The sequence below is a fragment of the Manihot esculenta genome, chromosome 9 (assembly GCF_001659605.2).
Source record: "Manihot esculenta cultivar AM560-2 chromosome 9, M.esculenta_v8, whole genome shotgun sequence".
Taxonomy (NCBI): Eukaryota; Viridiplantae; Streptophyta; class Magnoliopsida; order Malpighiales; family Euphorbiaceae; genus Manihot; species Manihot esculenta.
The window spans coordinates 26,135,615-26,151,863 of NC_035169.2; the positions used below are offsets into that span (position 1 = coordinate 26,135,615).

General features: G+C 30.7%; 1 protein-coding gene across 1 annotated transcript; it reads right to left on the minus strand.

Moving 5' to 3' along the window:
- Positions 1 to 1,936: 1,936 nt before the first annotated feature.
- LOC110622574 (ras-related protein RABE1c) lies at positions 1,937 to 9,086 on the minus strand. Its single transcript, XM_021767132.2, has 9 exons — positions 8,894 to 9,086; positions 8,678 to 8,760; positions 7,506 to 7,578; positions 7,331 to 7,431; positions 3,217 to 3,282; positions 2,878 to 2,975; positions 2,721 to 2,783; positions 2,546 to 2,638; positions 1,937 to 2,132 (listed from the first exon to the last, which is right to left on the minus strand). The coding sequence occupies exons 2-9, from the start codon at positions 8,748 to 8,750 to the stop codon at positions 2,049 to 2,051; spliced, it is 651 nt and encodes a 216-aa protein (XP_021622824.1). The 5' UTR covers positions 8,751 to 8,760; positions 8,894 to 9,086; the 3' UTR covers positions 1,937 to 2,048.
- Positions 9,087 to 16,249: the final 7,163 nt, after the last annotated feature.

The following is a 16,249-nucleotide window of genomic DNA, read 5'->3' on the forward strand; positions in this document are numbered from 1 at the left end:
GACTTTTTTCTTCTTCATTCTCCTAAGCACCCATGGAAATTCTACAAAGCACCAGAATTTTCAAGTGGAATCTGAATCTTTAAAGGGCAAATATAAATGAGATTATTTTAGTTTTTTTTACTTGAATTAACGGAAAAAATGGATTTAATTTGATGGGAGTCTTTTTTGGATGATAGAATTAAAATATAAGGATATTTTAATATAATTTTAAAATGATATGGATATTTTAATTAGTAGATCATAATATAAAGACACGAAAATAATTATCTAAAAAAATAGATTGTATAAAGAATGTCCACATTACTTTTGAGTTTAGGGATTTTCAATATATTAGATATTAGGGATTTTAATTATCTAATTTACTGATCTGATTTGAATAATAATCATAATTACCTTCTTTTGTCAAATTTTAATCGTAAAACCGTAATTAGTTTAGGTGAACAGAATTAACTTAAATATCATTTGAACCATTTTAAAAAATAATAATAATAAAAGTCATGTATGCATGCTGCTACTTACGACAGTGGGTATGATTCACACTCTAGACCATGACAGTGGATATGATTCACACTCTAAACCATGACATATTTCCATTAAGAGGGTATCCACCGGACGTGTCAATCTTAATTAATAAAATTCTTAAGTCATTATTGTGACCAAATGTTAAATTCGTTTTATTACATTTAATTTATTTCATAACTATAAGGCAATTGTTATTTATGGACATGAGCAAATAAAACGATGCGAGTATCCAAAAAAGTCTATGAACTGTTACCATAAAATAGAGTCACGTGATAAGAAGCTAATAAATCAATACACAGTCTTACCCATGAAAAGAAAAACCCAAACGTCGTGGCACCCAATTCTCTATCAAGACTCATCCATTCTAGAGTAGGTCAAATCTTCACATTAAATTATCATTAATCTAACAAATTTCTATTATATCTGTAATATCAGAATTAGGCCAAATCTTCACAGTAAATTATCATTAATCTATAGCAAATTTCTATTATATATGTAATAGCAGAATCCGATCGATTAGCTAACGACACCCATCAATTAGCCAGTTATATTATTACTGAATTTTTAAAAAATACTATAATTCTATAAATTATATTTTTACGATAGAAAAATTAACAATTATAAAAATAAAAGATTAATTGCACAACTTTATTTTCCGGCCGGATCAATTATAAACTATTAACAAATAAAATCTTGTCTAGCACCGGTAGATTCTTAGATGTGTAAAAATATTCTAAAAAGGTATAGTGATTTTTAAAGAGTTAAATTTATAATGATTAGACATCTATATTTTCACACTTAGATAAGTGGCACTTTTCAGTTCGTACTAATTATAAACATTTTGATGATGTAATAGTAAATAAATAATTTTAATATCCTTAATTATTAAAATATGTCTTATTTAAAAAAAATATATATTTATATATATAATAAGAGGAGAAAAATGTGAACTAGGCTAGCTGACCTATTTGCTCTTTCATTTATTCTTCAGTTGGTAACACTGGTGCACTTTCCAATCCTCTAAATAACAAATTCACAGCCATCAACAAGATAAGTTTAAAAGCAATAATGATGGATCAATAGAAAAACGAGAGGAGAGAGAGTTTAACTGAGAACCAGACCCTAAGACTTGCTAAGCGTAGTAACTTTGAGAGTGACCTGAATTAGAAACATCAACATTAATGACCTTGTTTAAAATTGTAATCCCACAGAAGGAATCAACTTCATCCTTCACCAGAATCAGAGATTGGATTCCATAAGGTTCATCATCCCAAATTGGAAGTTCGACTTGCAGAATCTACCCTCTATAATCGTTGAAGCTTATTAGTTGACAAATGGAATCAAATAGAAGCTAAAAGTTTCCTCAGGCCACCAATTAATTTCTCAAAAATAGGATCATGCATTCACACCCAGATACGCAGCACTAGCAAAATAATGATAGGGAGAAACAATACAGGCACCAATCACAGAGTTGTAACAAAATTAGTTTCCATTGACATGCATGCTTGCGAATGTAGTCCATGCCTTTAAGAACCACAGCATGCAGATTTTTGATCGGTTTGGCTGGCACCTCCTGCCTGATCCGGTTGGTTAATTTTGATCGTCTGTGGCTGCAGAATCCAACAACAGATATCAGAAAACGCGCAAGGGCAAGAAACTCAAGCCTAGGTTTGGGATAATTTTAACAGCATCAAATATTGATACATTTTCAGTATATGAGCAAGTTTTCTATTTGACTATGAGTGACAAGGAAAACAGGAATTAGATAAAAACAAATCAATCAAAAATATTATCATGTCTACTTTTTTCTCCCCTTTTCTTTTATACTCAAGTTTTAATTCCAAAGATCTGCTTACTGCCCATGATTAGCATATTCTAAGAAATCAATTGAATGATTACCAACTAGATTTTGAGACATTAACGAAGCTTAAATTTACCATAAATACCAACCACTACATTGAAGTTGCAGTTTTACACATCATGAAAAATGCAGCACTACGGCAAAAGTTCTAATAAATCATACCTCAGCCTTTGAGTCGGTATCTGCAAGCCTTTGCTTGATATCCCTAGCTATTGAAAAGAAAACCTCCTCCACATTTAAATTTGTCTTTGCACTCTGCAGGACAGTTTCTTTGTCATATATTGACATTCAACAAGATCTAAAACCAGTACCAAAGTAAACAATGAAATCCACGTACGGTCTCAAAAAACTTGATGCCATATTCATCTGCAAGAGCCTGGCCCTTTGAGGTAGGAACAGCCTAAAAATGGAATTCCTCATCAATTTTTCTTGAAGATACATGAAAACATAAACCACAGAAATGCAGCGACAAAAAAGAGAGCTAGAGACCAGACCCTTTTGCTTTCATCCATGTCTGCCTTGTTACCCACCAGTACTTTGTTCACATTGTCAGAAGCATGTTGTTCAATATTACGGATCCAATTCCTAATATCTAGACATAAAAGAAATAAGCATAATTGCAGAGAATATTAAGGATAGAAAAGATAATAAATAACAAAGAAAAGATCCTTATTCCATATGTAATAATGGCAGCTTCACCAATGATAAGGTCCACAATTACATAGTTTGATAGAAAATCATACAAACGTAATACAGCAATCCAATCAATAAGAATGATAGGCAAAAGCATGGAAATCTGAACTTCAGAAGGTAGGGGTAAAAGAAGTTTTTACTATTAAAAGATGATTCATCAGTGACATCGTATACAAGCAAAATACCCATAGCTCCACGGTAGTAAGCTGCAAAAGAGAACTGCACCTTCAGCAAACTTCAGAACCAGATAAAAAAACAAGGAGAGATTCTAGAGAAACAAATAAAGAAAAAAGAAACAAACAAAAACAACAAACAGGCCAAAAACAAACAATCTAGAAGGTAGATTCCCAGCATCCAATCCAAATTCACCACATGAGCAGGTATGGAATCCAAGCACTTCATGCATGCACTGGAAAATTCATTAGGGTAGAACAGGCAAATATTTCTGTAGGCACAAATTTAGAAGATGGTATTTCTGTGCCCATATGTGACTCATGGCTCAAGAAAGTCAACAATAAAAGGCATGCGAAAGCCAACATCATACTGCCTCAAGAAGAAATACAGTACAATTCAATCATCATTAAAGCTGGAAGAAAAAGTCCCATCCAGCTCATCGAGTCAGGTATTTTCAGCATGTTCATTTAACTCGAGCAAACAAAGTTGATTAGTGCAGCAACAAAAAGATAAGAAAAAGTTTTTTGGAAATCGGTACCAAGTACCAACTATCCAGAGCAGCTCCCTTAAGAGTTCAACAATTTCTTTTTACACTCGACTGTGTTTCCAACTTAAAACAAAGAGACCAATCCTGGGGGTATAGTGTATGCCTTAATATGCTTCACAGTTGATCCCAACCAGAGTCAATCTTAAGGCAGCAACAAAAAGATAAGAAAAGAATTTTTGGAAATCTGTACCAAGTACCAACCATCCAAAGCAGCTCCATTAAGAGTTCAGCAATTTCTTTTTACACTGACTGTATTTCCAACTTAAAACAGAATAACAGACCAATCCTGGGGGTAAAGTGTATGGTTAATATGCTTCACAGTTGATTCCAACCAGAGTCAATCTTAAGGCTAGGCGAGGAAGCATTGACATGTGAAAATTTGCAAGTGCCCTTTCATCAAAACTATATTGCATTTCAGAATGCACTCAATAAAGCTGAAGAATATCAAGGGTATAAGATGCATGTATATCAAAGGGTAAATAGACTGTAGTCTTGATATTTAAAATAACAGGGATATGGTTGGACAATTTGCCACCGCCCTCATGTTCTTCGAGGTCAAAGCCTCCTTTACTGGAAAATTCTAGGTTCTTCCGTTGGTGCAAATCAGGAACTAAAAGATCCACTTGTCAACTCAGGAGGGTTGAAAAGAGCTGAGCTGATTATCACAATGTATCACAAGCCTAACGAGTTAAAATCAAGCCATAATCATTCTGAACCAACATTAGGTTGTAATACAACCATTCAACAAATATTCAAAACATAGCACGCTTGATCAATTTTCACTCTTGTAATATTAGCATGGGCTAACTTTCACCTGTAGTCTCTCAACTTTGAGTATATTTTCAATTTGGTTACTCAATTTCAACTTTTTTTTTCTTAAAACTCCTTCAATTTAGGTATTATTAAAGTCCTTGTTAACTGTTATGGCAGGTTTATAGGTTACCACAAAATTATTTGTTTCTTCTCTCATTTCTCACCTAACTTTATTATCTTTTCTTTCTATTTAATACAGATATATAGTTTTAAACAAATAAACAAGAAAAGAGGAACATTTTAAAATTATCCAAATTCATTTCACTGGTTTATTATATATTATTTCATTTTGAAAATCAATATTAATAATATTTAATTGGATAAAAGTTTTAAATTATTTTTCATTATAATGGCTTAAAATAATGTCATAATATTTGATATTTATTTTATTTATTGTTAATATTTAATTCATAAAAAGGAGATTTATACCAAAACTTAAAGATTAATAAATTAATTACTAAAGATCTCAATACTACTTAAAGAATTAAAAATATTTATTCATTAAATAAAATATAAATAATGAAAAAGGAAATTTGTCGAGAAGAAACGGAGGAGAAAAAAAATATTTATATTTATCAGGAAACCTACAATAGTGGGTGACAATGATTTTGATGATATGCAAATTTGAAGCTAAAGGAGTTTGAAGAAAGAAACTGAAGTTGAATGACCATATTGAAAATAGGAAAAATTACTACCTATGGTATGAGGAAACTCACTGGTTGGTCCTACTAGTTAATCCTTTCATTAACTTTAGTCATTAAGTACTTTACTATTTAGTCTCTATGGTTTTAAAAAATTTATTAGTTGATTTTTTAAATTTTTAAAAAATCTACTAATTAGTCTCTCTGTATTAAAGATATTTTAGCCTTTTTTTCAATACTTAACAACTAAAATTAACGGAGAGACTAACTAGTAGACTTTTTAAAACGTTAATAATATTTTAACACATTTTTCAATTGAGAGACCAACCAGTGAGTTTCTCCATACTATAGAGACTAAATAGTAATTTTCACTTGAAAATATACCCAACATTGGGGGACTACGGTGAAAATTAGCTTCTTGGTGTATATAACAAAAAAAATGCAACTTTCAGAAACTGCTTTTATAGTATATAAATTAATAACAGTCAATTTTTTTTTACATATAAAGATACCATGAAAATGATGATCAAAATAGAATAACTGACAATGACGTTATTTATAACTATATATGACGTGAATCATGAGCCAGTTCTAACGAGCTGAGATTCACTAAACTTAATTTTGGTTCATTTATTAAAAGAGTTCCAAAAGTGCACTTGACTTCATTTCACTAACCTTAAAGAATGAACTCAAAGAAGCTCTTACTGAGTCAAGCTCAGAGTAGCTCACAATTTGCTTGGCTCATTTGTTGCTTTAAGAAGGTGTACGGTATATGGTTTAGTGGTTTTTGCCTCATTTTACCCGACAACAAACGATACTCTGATCTCATCAATTCACTACTCAAATACCTTACTTTTTTTTCCCAGTACAATTGTACATCTTCAAACCTCATAAATGCGAAAAAAAATAAGCAAAAAAAAGGAGAGACCTAAACAGATGCATCAATTTTACTTAATGACAAGTGGAAACATACAACACAATAACAGAGAGCTATCTAGCTAAGGAGAGAGACAGATGAAGAAAAAAGGAGGATACAGATATAGAGACTGACTGGCATGATCTTATGACCTTTTTTTTCACTTTCATTTATTTTATGTAAACATATTTATCAAACAAATAAAATTCTATAAGACATGTACCAGAATGTACAAGGTAGGTAGTAAAACTTCAGATTGCCTGTCAATTCAACAGCAATCGACAATAAAATTATTTCCTGGATTTTTTCTTTCTAATGAAGTATGGGCTTGCTTTAAGATTGTCTAAAATAAATAGGTTCTATCAACTGTATATCTTTCCTTTTTTTCCTTATTCAAAAGAAATTAATTAGTTTTACATAAATATTTTGATGGTTGAAATTTATGCATTTGGCGAAAGATAGAAAAAAACATATTTAAATTTGTATTTAAAAATATCAATTAAATAATTAGCATAACTCGCCATAAGATATCCTCAACTTTTCAAAAATAAGTAACACATCTGTCTATATGTATACATGGCTGGCAGTATAGTTTGGGCTAGAACAGCCAATTCTTGTACAAGGGTTAGATTTAGCGAGGACCAGACCAAAGGTCCATATGTATACATGGCTGGCAGTATAGTTTGGGCTACAACAGCCAATTCTTGTACAAGGGTTAGATTTAACCAGGACCAGACAAAAGGTCCACCCCAATCCCAGTACCAGTCCAGTCGTTTGATCAAATCTAGTGGTTGAATTTTTTTTCTTTTTTAAAATGAAAAAACCAAATTTTGACAGAAACCAGACTGGTCCAGTGCAGTTTAAGGTCATTTTGGTCAATCTGGATTGGACAAGTTTTGGTTCTGGCTTGGACCAGACTAGTTCTGAAATGGAATGTCCCATAATTATCAATACCTTCTCATTCTTGTATCCTATATTTATGTCCATACTTGCTAAGAAGTCGGCCTTAATTTTCCAAAGCCCAAACAAAAATAAAGAATTCAAGGAAAAATGAAAGGTGACATAGGAACCATTTAAGGAAAGAGTTCCATTAGCTTAGACATGCTAAAAAGAAGAAGAAGAAGAAGAAGATGAAGAAGAAAAAGAAAAGCCTCGAGACAAACCAGTTGTAATTGTTCGAAAACGCTCTTGACCAGCAGTATCCCAAATTTGCAATTTGATCCGTTTTCCATCAAGCTCAATTGTTCTTATCTTAAAATCAATACTGTAAAAGGAAATTTGACCATTAAAGCTCAGAAGCATTTTCAAATAAACAAGAAAATATAAAGAAGCACTTACCCAATGGTTGTAATGAAACTAGTTGTAAAGGAACCATCTGAGAAACGCAAAAGAAGGCAACTCTTACCCACACCTGCCAAGATACATATCAAGAGACAAGAATGAAATGTTTAGGGTCCTAAATCATAAAACTTAAACAAACATGTAGTCAAGGCAAACAGAGATGTTTAAAAGTAAATAAAACAAAAGAAAGGGTACTTGCTAAGTCATCTAAAATATATAACTCGAACAACAGGGCAAGCTCATGCAGTGCCATATGCATCAAGTTGGCATTGGAGAATCTGTCATGGTCATTGCCATTCCAGCTGCCACTTCATTCAATTTGTTGTAATTTGGTAAATTAATCATCAATGAAGGCCGACTACAAAAATTATTATCCTGAAAGCAATATGTACCAGCTTATACTATGGATCCTACCCAATTTATGTAACTTTCAAAGATAAGAGCAAATATATATAGTTCTATACTTGAACTCCACAATAGCACAGTTGCAGCAATTACATTTAGCATTCTAATATTAGGTCACGTGCTTGCATAATAATTAGAAAAAAGTCGTGCTTGCATAATAATTAGAAAAAAGTAACTCAAAAGAAAAGGAAAAGAAGTGAAGGAATGCAGCATTTAAATACATAAGAATATAAAGAACGAATCAATGCTGGCAGTAAATTAGACATTGGATAACGATTCAGAAGTAATCAGTGAAAAACATCTAATCAATTTGATAATGAATACTCCGCTTCAGAAAACAATACATCTGATAAACTAATAATCCTTTTAGATATCATTACAATTAGCAATTTCAATCAGAACTTCATGCTTCCAGCCTTCCCTGCATCTTCCAAACTCCAGTTTTGAAGAGGTGGCGTCTTAATCACTTCCCAAACAACCCATCAAATATTGAATAACGGGATAAACTTTAGGTTCAATATTGACCTAAAAAGTTGAGTCAAAGTAAGGCTCAAAACAAGCATTGTACAATCAATCGTTGGAAATGCAAATCACTTTCTCGCCTCATAAGAAGGATCCAGAGCCTATACTTGTAACCATATTTTCATCGACAAGAGATAATCGCTCATACCTCAAATTGAAGAGAAAAAACGAGAAGATAAACATTTCAATTCAAATAGATTCAAACAAGACCAGTCCCAGAGGTTAGAAAGGTAAATTTATACCGCTATCGCCGATCAAGAGAAGCTTTATAAGGTAATCGTAATCGGCACGAGCTCTTGCAGGTGGAGCAGCCATTGATGAATTACTATCACAAAGCCCAATCAGAAAAGAACAAAAATTAAACCCTAAAGAGAAAATGCATCTCTATGAATTAGCGTAAACGATGAAAATTGAGAAAACAAATTATTAAAAATGAAAATCAATTGAAGAACAAGTACCAGATCGAGAAGGAGAGAGTGAGATCTAATAAGAGGAGATTGATACTGAAGAGGGAAAGTGTCTTCTAGTTGTAGCACGTCAGCACCGGTTGGCCGTTGAAAATATTTTAGAGAGAGAATTTTTGTGAGAGAAACTTGGATGGAACTTTTTAAACTATAGCATTCGCCTTGTGGCCGTTGGATTATGGATTATTTGGGATACGTGTGATATCCAACGCCTGATTTTTGAAGTCCATGATAATGCCGGATATACAAAGGAATATTTCTACTTATAAAATAAAAATAAAAATAAAAAAAAGGAAAGAAAAGAAAATTCCGATTCGTCGTAAGAAAAAAATTTAAATAGAGACGAATTTTCGGGTTTGATTTGGTTTTTTAATTTTAATTTTGAATATTCTGATTTTGTTTAGTTCATTTTTTTCAAATTAGGTGAGGCTTTTAAAATTTTAAATTTAAATTATTATCCGAATAATAAAGTTAGTTATTGTTTTAACAATATCAGAATTTTTTTTATATTTTTATTGTATAATATATAAATATAAAAATTGCTTAAATTAGTATAAATTATGATTTCAAAAAATAGTATACAATATATTAAAATTATTTCTAATTTAAATTATATGTTCATATTTTTTTAATTGTCCATTTTTCTTTTTTTAGATATATTTAATATATAAATTTATTGCTATAATCTTATTTTATTTTAAAAATAATTTATTATTAATTATTAAAATAGCTTTTAATATTTAATAAAATTTAATATTTTTAACAAAGAAATCATTAAAAAATTAATAAAAAAAATATTTTTTAATATTATAAAAAAAATAAAATAGATAAAAATTATAAAATAAATAGAATATCAATTTAAAGTAAAAGAAAATTTTTCTACAACTACATAATAAATCTAAAACAATTTATTCAAATTATTGTTAGATCTACTTAAATTGTTACAGTAAATTAATAATAACAATTTGTTATTGTTATATCTACTTCTACCATCATATTATAAAATAATCTTATTAAATATAAATAAGTTATTTTTAAATATATTATTATATAATAAAAATATTTTTTTCAATAATTTTATATTATTATAAAATTATTTTCTTAATAATAATATTACAATAATGTCATAAAATATTATTGTTTTTAAACCGCAAAATACAGTGATGTATTTATAATGCAAACTAAAATCGTAATAATTATATTTAAATGTTAATATTTATTTTTAGACAATTTTATTTATATTTATAATAAATAGTAAATATACTAATATTAATGTACCAATTTAAATTAATACATAAATAAAAAAATGGAATTGTTTATAATTTATTCCTATTATATTTTTTTTTCTTTTCTAATTAAATTCAATTTAATTTTCAAATTTGAGTCGTGATAAAAAATACAAGCACAACCCTAAGCTTTAGGTTCCTTTGTCCTAGTGTCTCTAGAGGAAGAATTATATCCTTTCCTTAAGACAGTTTATGATGCTTTTTTTCAGATGGAAAACAATTATATGAAAATTTTGAAGCAGTATAAATAGTAAGATACTACTTAAAAATTTTGGAAAAATTATTTTTATGTATGTCAAAATAAAAATTTTATTTTTAAAATTTAATAATTTAATTCATTTAGTTTAATAAAATTAAAATATAAAAATTAAATTATTTATTTTTAAAAAATCTAGAAACATACATACATATGATATAACAATTAAATATTGACTATTAATCATGATGAGTTTTATATTTCTTTAATCATTTTAATAGTACAATAATAAAATATGGAATTTATTGTTTTAAATCTTACAGTAATAACTTAATTGCACCGGTACTATTCTTCAACTCATAGTTATAATCTCTAAGGTCTCTATATTCAAAAATGACTATAAGTAAGCAAACTAGTGATCTCTAAGGTCTCCATATTCAAAAATGATTATAAGTGAGCAAATTAGTTTTGTCTAAGACTATTAGTAACAACACATTGACGGTTGCACTAAACAAATCTTGGCATATTCAAAGAGGTTTCTAGATCTCGATAAAGAAACTCAATACCTATATTTTCTCCTTTGAGTGTGAAGTTAATTTAGAATTAATGTCGAAATATTAATCTTGATTGGTATATAATTAGCATTTTCACTTTTACAAATTGGCATTGATTTGACCTTCAAAAATATAGCTTTAAAAAAATTAATAAAAAATTTGACTCATCAAGCTAATCAATATGCTAAATGTATTTTCTTTATGCCTTAACATTTATTTATATGTCTGCTAAATGTTAATTGCAGATTAACTGTGTTCTTTACTCCCCTATTATGTATTCCTACAATAATGGCTTCATCCCTCATATTCTTTATGAGGATAATGATCCCTCGAATGTCTTGATTATTATGTAGGTATTTTATTTAGGTGGATTTTTTTTTCTCATGTTCACTTTTTTTTTCTTTTTGAAATTGAAAATAAATGCATTAACAAGGCCTAATTAGCATTAGAAGAAATACAACTAATAGGACTTCGGTTTATACAAAAGAGGAGAAGCCTATTGGGTTTGGGGATGAAATCTTGTGGGTGAGATCGACAAAGGAGGCAATGCGATTTAGTGAGATCGACAAAAGAGACAATGTATTTCTTCTTCAACAATGATCAACAGAGATCAGAGGGTGCAAAGGTGAATCAGTCAACGATGGCGTGAAGGAGGAAAGGAGAAAGGAGAAAGGAGATGGGGATGAGCGATTGAGACTGAAAGGATAAGAGGAGTTGTGCGTTGCATCGATTTGCATTAATTGACTGAGCAATGTTAATATGTTTTATTTAGTTCGGTTTGGTTCAACTAAAATTCTTTTAGCCAAAATCAAATTGAAATTATTGATTTTTCAAAATAATCAAATTGAATCGAACTGAACAAAAAATAAAATCGAATTGAATTTTCAAAATTAATTGATTCGATTGGTTATTTCAGTTTGAATCGAATACTTCTCATTTTTGGGTCCAAGCGCACCCAGCCCACACATTGGCTTGGTAGCCTAGGCCTTTTTTAATTTTTTTTTAAATTAAAAAAGTTTTTTATTTAAAAAAAATAAATTCATAGTTCAAAATTTTATAGTGACATTTATAAAAAAAACTAAAATTTGGCATTTCTTATATATTTATTTTTTAATAATTTTTTCAATAATTTTTTTTAAAAAAATGTCTAAATTTTTTTTTTGTTGATAATGTCACCGTCATTTTTATTTTAGACCATTATTTTTTTTTTGTATATGTTAAAAAAATATAATATCAACTTCAAATGGGATGCAATTCATTTGTGACTCCATGCCGGTACTTCTATCAGATACATGAATCATCTTCAAGATGGATCCTATAGGCACTTAAAATAAGATAAATTGTCTAGCGTAGCTTATCATTGATGTAGATGATAATTTTTTTTTTAGAAATAAGTCTTTTTTTACAAGACAAAAAAATGTGTTTTTCTTTAAGAATCATGTTATCTAATTTCAATTGAAAAGGAATTTTGGATTCTATTTGGGAGAATGTTAATAAGTCTTATAGTCGCCTTGTATTGGATTCATCAGTGAATATTACAAATGGGTTGTGAATAAGACAGCATGTCATTCAATAAGATTATTAAGACTTAATAGTAGATCTATAATTAAGCCAAAACTTCTTAGAGTTGATTGTGATTTAAATCGACTAGATCAGATGCTATACATGTTTGTTAAACATCCTATACTTGTGTCTCAAGTCTATGTTAGACATGAATAGTTTTTTTGAAAATTATTGTTATCCATGTAATTTGTTTATACTATTGTAGATAATTTTATAATGAACTTGTGATTAATTTTTATAATACATTAGGATTTTAGACGATGATTAGGAATATAGTGAACTTTCAACTTTAAAATATAATGTAAAGTAATTATTAATATAATTCATTATTATTAAGGATAGTGTATGTATGAACTAGCACTCGCAGGCTTAGTTTGGTGGTAAGTGCATCTGAGTAAATTTGAGAGGTCTCATGTTCATGAACTAAAACATTAATTCATGTGCATAAATTTTCCAAAGAAATACTAGAATAGAACAACATGACCCAGCATAGGTTAAACTGTGAGTCATATAATGTTTGGAATAAGTGAATTCAACTATAAACAACAATAAAGCATAGGTTAAACTGTGAGTCATATAATGTTTGGAATAAGTGAATTCAACTATAAACAACAATAAAGGGAAGAGTAAAAGTCTTTTCAGATAGAAGAAGGAAAACATTACTAAGGTCAAATATTTTAACCGTATAGAACATTATTGAAATACCTTCATGAAATTTTTTTATGACTTCTTTTATGAGCAAGATGGATATTCATTAAAAATAACTCCAAAGTAGAAGTGAAGGGCTTAAGCACTTACGAGCTTGCTATATATAGTAGGTAAATTTTGTTCCTACATAATATTCAATTTGTTCCATAAATTTAATGAAATTTATTATTTGTATTGGTGTTGATTAAACTTAATTTTTTTTTTTATATTTTTCATGAATTAGATATAAACTTGTTTTAAGTACAAGCTCCAATGGTTCTAGATATTTCATGAATACTCATATTGGCTTAGAAGTTATATGTAACTTCAATAGTAATATTTTTTTCCTATTTTACATCTTTTGATACGTCTATGAATGATATAAATACGTGGTATATTATGTTTGGCTACATAGGTTAAAAAATATGCAGCGATTAGTCAAGTGTGCCTATTAGGTAATATTAACAAAGTAAATATGTTCATTTGTAAATATTGCCAAATTTAAAATTATCTAGGAATAAGAGCTAAATTTCTATTGTATTTAATTTTTTCTAATAAATGTGATTCTATGTATGTGGGACTAAACATAGAGCATATATTTTGTAATTAATGATTGTTCTCGGTATGGTTATGTCTATTTGATATCTCATTAAATTTGAGACTTTAAGTTGTTTCATTAAATTTTTGGATTCAGTTAAGAATCAATTAAACAAAAAAGTAAAAGTTTTAAGAACCAACTAGATAGAAATTTCTGTCAGAGCAATTTAGAAATTTTGTAACAGAAAAGAGAAGCATAACCTTATTAGATTAGGTCAATAATGAGATGAGGTAATTTTGTCAATCATCTATTGGGGTGATATATTATTCGTAATCTCTATTGAACTTAACCTAATACTCATATAATCAATAACTTCCACTCCATATGAGTTATGGACTAAACACAAATTTGTTTGTGGACTTTAAATCCATAGGAGTGTGAAATTGCTCACGAACTTTCATATAAATTTGGAGAACTAAAGGGGAAGAATATGTTCTTTTCAATATACCTTTGATTAATTAAAAGGATATGTATTCTTTAGTGAGCAAGAGAATAGAAGTTTAACTGAGTTTGAATCATAGGGAATCACACTCTTCAAAATTTTTTCGAAGCACATTGAGATAGAATAAGTCTTATTTCTAAATTAAACTCATGATAGTCACTGCTATGTCATGTTCTAAAAGTTCTACTCCAATTTCCTTCTCATTATTGATGGGTATGCTAATGTATGAATGTGTGGAACCAGGATCAATTAATGCATAAACATATTTGCCAAAGATAGAAAATTTATCAGCTATAACATCTGGTTTGTCCTAGTCTTCCCTTGCACGAATAGCATATGCCCTGGCAGGTGCTCTAGTGTCTGGTCTATCTACTGTCTCTGATACTCTGTGACTCTGAGCACTGCTAGATTCACCTCTACCTCTACCTCTGCCTCTAGACCCTGTCGGCAAAGATCTCTCTGTCTGTATAGGCTGCACTGACTGGCCTCTAGGACAATCCCTCATAAAGTGGTATGAGCTTCCACATAAGTAGCAAGCCCCAGTCAATCTCCTACATACTCCACCATGTCTCCTGCCACAATGCTCACATACTGGTGGCAACCCTCTGCCTGGTCCTCCTGTACTGGATACTGAGGTAGTCTACTGTCCAGACCTTACTACTGAACTTTGCCCAGGTCTCTGAATCTGCCTAGGTGGTCCTCTCTGCCCTGTCTGCTGAAATTCCCTCTGTCTCTTACTACTTGTCTGAGATGCAGAGGATTGTCCCTGATACTGGCTATGGCTCCTCTTCTGCTGCCCTTTCTGCTTTCTACTTTGCTCTTCTTCTTTAATTCGCTCCAGGCTGTGGGCTGTCTCTACTAAAACTAAGAGTTCCCTGATATGCATAGCTGTGAGGTACATCTTGATATCAGCATGCAATCCTTGCTCAAATCGTTTACATCTCTCTTCCTCTGTAGGAACTATCTCTATGGCATACTTACTAAGTCTAACAAATTCTCGCTCATACTCAGTTACAGTAAGCCTGCCCTGTCTGAGGTATAAGAACTCCCTCCTTCTCTCCTCTATATATAAGGCCCCAACATACTTCTTCTTAAACTTTGACAAAAAGAATTCCCAAGTCTGGCGCTCTGGTCGAACCATCTGTGTTAATGTTGTCCACCATCTATAGGCTTCTTCTTTTAGTAATGATACTGCACACATTAAGCTCTCTGCTGGTGAACACTGTAGCTGCTGTAAAACTCTTTCCGTACTTTCTAACCAGAATTCTGCAGCTGAAGGATCATCTTCCTTTTTACCTATAAACTCTGTAGCACCATACTTTCTGAGTTTTTCTATTGGAGGCCTAGGTTGTGCCTGGGCTACAACAGGTGGGGGAACCTGGATTGCTACAGGTGGTGGTGGTGGTACCTCTAGTACATTTTGTGTAACCCTCCTAAGAAACTCAGCTATTTGCTGAAACAATGCATCCTGCCCTGGTCCGCCAGCAGCAGCAGGTGGAGGAGCAGCAGGTGCAGCTGCCTCAGAGGGAGCATGACTCTCTACCTCTTCATCTACTGCTCTCTGCGACTCAGATGACATCTTTTATATGACCTAAACACAAAAAGAAGAGATTTACATCAGAACCATATCATAACTGTAACTCATTTTGGCATGTACATAAATGACACATATACACATACATACTATGACCTAGAATCGCCTAAACCTATGCTCTGATACCACTAATTGTAACACCCCTTACCCTATCAAAGTGTAGACAGAGCAAGGAAAATCACAAACTATGCCTCTTTTGATATATCCAAAAGTAAACAATTTCCTTTATCTGTAAATACCAAGTTTTTAGGTACTGCATGTAAATTTCATCAAGTGATTAACATAAATGTGAGATTTTTAAACCAAAATTTTCGGCAGAGTTTCCTCTGTTTCAGTAGTACTTTAACCTGTAATACATATGAAAATCACAGTTATGATTACACTAACAACTGTCATTTGATATCTTCTATTCTTGATTACATAACCTTTA